The 6,334-nt window shown below is 27.4% G+C and overlaps 1 protein-coding gene across 1 annotated transcript; it reads left to right on the forward strand.

Moving 5' to 3' along the window:
• Positions 1-1,224: 1,224 nt before the first annotated feature.
• LOC112596502 lies at positions 1,225-6,328 on the forward strand (the record flags this gene model as incomplete). Its single annotated transcript, XM_025342218.1, has 5 exons — positions 1,225-1,279; positions 1,808-1,959; positions 2,897-3,125; positions 4,411-4,662; positions 6,155-6,328. Coding segments are annotated over exons 2-5 (796 nt in total), but the record flags the coding sequence as incomplete, so codon positions are not given.
• Positions 6,329-6,334: the final 6 nt, after the last annotated feature.

Here is a 6,334-nt window from a genome sequence, read left to right on the forward strand (position 1 = left end):
AGTAGGTATCTATTATTTACAAGTCTACAACATTTTGTATTTTGTCTTAGACCATTAAAACAATTAAATGATAAAATTCACGTTAAAACATTAAATGTCTCCAAAATATTTTCGTTCCTATCCTCTTTTAAAAACTTAATAGGTTTTGAGTGAAATTACTTACTAAGTATTGCATGTTCTAAATCAAAAACCGTGGTATAGTGTTCATGTACAATTATACACAATATAGATACTATCAATAGTTAAATCCCAATATATTGGTTTGTCATGCTTATACCACTTATGCCTAGTACAGTATTAACTACCTATAATTCATGTAATACCTACTTAATTTTATAATAGGTATATACATTTTCACTGAGTATATATGTATTATATTGTCATTTAATAAATATTTAGTAAACATTATTTGTAATAAATAAAATATTATATTATATATTATGCTATTATCATTATAATGAATTGTTTATTCAGACATAAAAATACTTAAAAATAGTAGACTTGATCATTTCAAAAAAAAGTCATAACTGCATTCGATAAATTATTAATAATAATTCATATAGTCTATATAAAATTTAATATTTATTTAATACTTAATTAGCTACTAAACGGCTTAAGATTATTTTTATTTTTTAAACTTTCGTAACCTTTTCAGTATAATAAATTTTTGTGTCTCTATTATTAACTACCTATCCATTTAAAAGTGACAACATCGATGTTTTATATAAATCGTTTATACTTCCTAAAATAATCGACTGTCTGAAAATCTTGAATTTAGCCCAATTATACTACTAAATTCTGAATTTTATATTATCTAATACAACCTTACAAATATTTCAATTAACTAATTTCTGAAATTAGTAAGAATTTAGTTTTTATGCTTTTGTTTGGTTTTTATAGTATAGACTATTATAGTCCATAATGAACTTTTTTAAATTATGTAAAAACAAAACACTAACAAATAGATTTTTAATAAAAAAAAATTTATCATATATATATAAAATGTTGTAAATTCATAAATATATGATAGATAGTTAAGTATTTGAGGTTAAGACTCGTTCTTCGAGATCATAATATTTACTATTTAGTTATTAATACATGTGTTATTTTTTTTTATATATTATATACCCAATAATTTATAAAATAATTTAAATGCAAACTAAAATTTATGACAATTATAGCTGACTATACTGTGAAAAATAAAAATATAATGCAAAAGGAATTTTATTTTTATTTTTTCAGGAAAATATCGCATGCAATGATACGCAGCCAATAAGAGGTATTTATATTAATTAAATTATTTATTTGATAAAATGTATGAATTTAAGTACATTTAATTATACAAAGTTCAGACAGATATAGGCAATAAAGTTTTAGAATACAATTTTTGCTAATTATCCAATTCCACTTCACTCTACTAATCAATAAATAACAAAGGTTATTTATTATTAAATAAGAATTCGTTCAATATCCAATAATAAACCTATACCTACTTTTACACATACATTCATTTTTTTACTTAGATATTTAGTTTTAGATAATAAAAAAAATGTAGGTTATCATTAAAAAGTTGTTATTATATTTTATATAGTACACAGTTTCGCCAAAAACTTAATGGTTTATTAAGATGAAAAAATATGTTAGAATTGCATATACATTTAATTTTTTGAAAGGAAAAGTTCATAAAAATGTAATACCTACTTCTTGGAATAAAAATAGTTCACTATTTTAAAATATAACCATACAACCGTCTATGTTTAATATTTTATATTACTACAATATAAAATGTATATATTCCAATTTCCAGATGACATAAATATGTTAGACAATGTGCGGTTATTGTGCCGTGAATTTGATTCATTAGCATACATTTGGACTTCGAATAATAAAATTGATGGTGCCAAAATAATTGTGGAATTGATATCACACGATAAACTGGACATGCATTTGATATTGGAGGTATTTTAAATTATTTTAATTTTACGTAAAGCTTTGAATTTAATACAATTTTCTACTTTTAAAATAACAATCAACAGTTACATATTAAATATATATGCATATATTTATGCATCCTTATTTATTTTCGTTAAGTAATCCTTAAAAAATATAAAACAAAAGAATCATCATAAATTATTAAAATTCAAAAATAATAGAAGAAAAAGAAAAATAGCAACTAAACCTGCAGCTTAATTGTAATGAATCAAAACACTGATAATATAATGGTCGGAGTTGAGGAAATTACATTATATTATATTTTATTATAAAATGAAGCAAGTAAATTAATAAGTATGGTTATGTTGTTTTAATGTCGAAATTGTCATATATACCTATTACTTACATAATATACCCACTGAAATTATGGTAATAATTCAATGATACATATAGCGTAATATGTATGCATTAAGTATGTATAGTATGATTTACCATTGTAGCATAGCAATCAGATTTATTTGTGGACAATGGTCAATCCCCTAAGTATTGGGCCTTCATAGTTTTTTCTTGGCCTTATTTAAGAATAAAATGTATTATTTTATTCACTGCTAGCACAATAGGCTTAATAATATTTACTAATAAGAGTTAAAGGTTAATATTTAATATAAATAATAACTATAAAAATTAGAATTTACTACTTAGATAAAGGACAGCTAGACATATTTTAGAAATAGAATAAAAGACCAAACACCCATACGATAGACTTTTTTTATAAAGTTGAATTTTTTTAAATATTTTTAAAACATTGCAATATATTAGTACTATGAATTCATATATATTTATATTATTTTCTATATTTTGAGCAAGTCTACTGTCTACTTATACTTTAAAAATTTCTGTTTCGATTTCTGGTTACTACGTATACCTATATATGTATATATATTTTATACTATACATTTACCAGATGAATTCGTCGTACATTCGTCTTAACAATCTAAAGCCCAATACCGAATACGCTGCTAGATTCCGAAAGCTGGTCAACGGTACTACATATCATATAATGGATACACCGATCTACAAGACATTGGACGATGGAAAAATTTTAGGCTCGGTGCACACAATTAAAATTTCCAACTTTACCGTGGCTATCAATTCTACAATAAACATGACACTGGCCTGGACGCCATCGAATGGTATATGCACAACATAAATAAATAATAATATAAAACTATGCGAGCTGTAGGTATACAAAAACCTATTACGAGGCTTATTATTTTATTAATAATTACGAATATAATATATATATATAACGATAATGGATATATATACGCTGAATAATATAATAACGAGTATAATATCTAATAGTTTTATATACTTAGAAGTTAGAACACTATATACAATTTTGAATTTACGGTTACATTTATAAAATATACATAGAAGAACCTATAAATTATATTATTTGTTTTATCAAAATATTTTTTATTTTAATAAAAGATGTATTTTAATACAAAATGTAATAAATGTGGGAAAGTAGGTGACAAAAAATGATAAATATACCTAAGTTATATAGTATACAACAAAGTAATATATTTTATAGATTTAAATAGGCGTGTGGGAAGCACAGCCCCCCCCCAAGAATCTACTTAATTTGAATACTTAAAGCATCTATAATAGTGGTTTAATCGTTTAATTGTATCGAGGTGTTAGTGAAATAGTTCAGTTTAATGGTATATTGACCTTTTTAAAAAAAATGTATAGTCATTATTTTAAAATTAACTGAAAAAATTGAATATTGGCAGTTATATTACCCAACTTTACCAACGAAACGTTTTACTATTTTTTCAAATTTATTGTTGAACAGATATAGTTGCTAATTTATTCCTATTTAATCGTTCAATATTCCATGAAAAGAAGTTAAAACAATAACAGTAAACCACTATGATTGTAATGTGTTCTTCAAAATGAAAAATCCCCGTTCGAATCTATCCGATAGTTTCCGAGATTCCACCGAACATAAGAAAAAATCTTTGTTTTATAAAATGTAATAAAAAATAATTTAGTTATAGATTTAGAAGTATCTATCTATATTATAATCTAAAACCTATAGATAGACAATATGTTATACCTATAGTTAAATGTAATCTACAGGTATAATGTATGATATAATGTCATTTGAATATTGTCTCTTTGATACAATAAAAAGTACCAACTATGAAAATAAAAATATAATTGTCTGGGTAAACAATTTGTTTTCTACATTCGGACATCCCTATACCTACATAAATATAACTTATAAGTTTATGAAACAGCTATTGAACCTCGCATCGTTTCCTTGTCTTTCATGTTCTATCAAAAATTGTATACCCGGATGACGGATACTTTACCAAACTTGGCCTACGAGCAATAAAATATAGAAATACTTTTTCCAGTGAAGGTCAAATTGCATTCTTATATACGAGTTATTCGAAATGATTATAGACATGAATTGTCGTCACAAAATCGTTTATCACCCGAACGATTTAAGCGAAAGATTGAAATCTCATATTGTGGACATCAGAGAATCGAATTCTGTCAAATTAAACAGTTTGACTGTGGACATGGAATATACAGTTTTTGTACAATCGTACTATAGAAATAAGTCGTTGATCGTCACTGGCAACCCAGTGGAATTCAAATTCACGACGCCGTCGTGTCAGGAAATCAACAAATTCAACATGTTGGACTTGTGCCGTAAGTATATACACTTTACATACGACATAAAATACAGGACGATTTCTTGTGACAATATGCGCTCTCCCTTTTAAAAATACGTTTCATTTCAACGATAGCAACACACGTATACTGCTAACCTATATATAAATGATTAGTTTTTATTTTTCGGTTTTTACATTTAGACCATTTAGAGATATTAAGTTACCTACTACATCGTATACAACAACAACATACATAGTTCGTTATTAATCAGTATAGCGGAATACAAAGCTCAATTTGGGAACAAAATATTTTCCGTCTATCTGTCATACGTGCTAGGATTTCCCTCGACGTTATAATCAATGCAGTTCGCTAACATCTCTGATGAACCGGCACTATATATATACCTATATTAAATAATTTTTCTGGCTTAAAATAAAAAATGCCATTTTTTTTTATGTGTTAAACAGTTAAGAAAAAGTAGATATAGCGAGAAGGTACTATGTTTCAGTCAATTTAGTACGAAATATATACATGGAATTATATACGCACTTTTATAATTATATTTTATAAAGTAATTGGTATGAGAGTATAGAAGTAATGTTTGGATGTAGTAGAAGATTTAAAAACGACTATAGACTATAACATCAATGAATACTGGAAACCATTGTGAATTTGATGAGACATTGATCGAAGAAAAAATAGATAGTAGAATAAATAAAATAACCGCTGTAAGAACAGGGTCAGTTGTAAATTTAATAATTCAAGCGAATTGACTTACAAAGCCCAACTCAGACTGGGCAATTCTATACGGCCCGGGCAAAGTATAATTTTGTCTACATTACCCATCAAAATCGCGGGCAGTACGTAAATATTTCCCGATAGTCTACGAGTAGGTACTTTGCCCGTAACATATATATCAAGGGCGTCCATAGAAAAATTCTCAAAAGGGGGTACAAAATTTTAATTATGTCCATGAGATAGGAAGGGGTTTACAATTTAACATTGTACTATTATATTTTATATATATCAAACTGAAAAATTATATGAAATAATAATTATTTAACCAATTAACCATGAAAGTAATTTATTGGATTTTCATTTGATTAATAACGTAAATTTATTAAAATATTGATTTACAAATAAAAATTGTAAATTTATTTTTTTAACACCAAACATATTATACGTAATTTATTACTTGTTCTGTGTATTCATTCGTTTTATCATCAATTTTTCCCCGTGTACACTAATTATCGCGCATAGTCCGTCAAGTCTATCTTATATATTGTATAGATCTCGTGTAAGCAATTTTTCAACGTTTTCCACGGGGGGTGACATATCCCCCCCCGCTTGCTTCGTCATATGGGCGCCCTCGATACACATCGATCAATAAACTATCGTATATGCACGTATATGCGCACATTGCGCACCGGCAATACCGCATTTCATTTATTCCGTGGTAACATAATATTATTACCCATGTACCTACGTCATAATATACGCTCATAAAAAATATTGCGTTGTCGCGTAGCCCCGGGAAAACCGTTCGACGTGAAGCTGTCCGAGGCGCTATCGACGCGCAGCAGCACTCACGAGGGCAGCAGCAGATACGACGTCAGGGTGCACTGGAAGAGTCCGAACACGGGCGGCCGGGGAGTGGACTATTTCAGGGTGAAGTTGGACAACGAGGCGAAGAACGTGTCGGGCAAGG

Source organism: Melanaphis sacchari, unplaced genomic scaffold (assembly GCF_002803265.2).
Source record: "Melanaphis sacchari strain LSU unplaced genomic scaffold, SCAv2.0 Contig327_pilon_pilon, whole genome shotgun sequence".
NCBI lineage: Eukaryota > Metazoa > Arthropoda > Insecta > Hemiptera > Aphididae > Melanaphis > Melanaphis sacchari.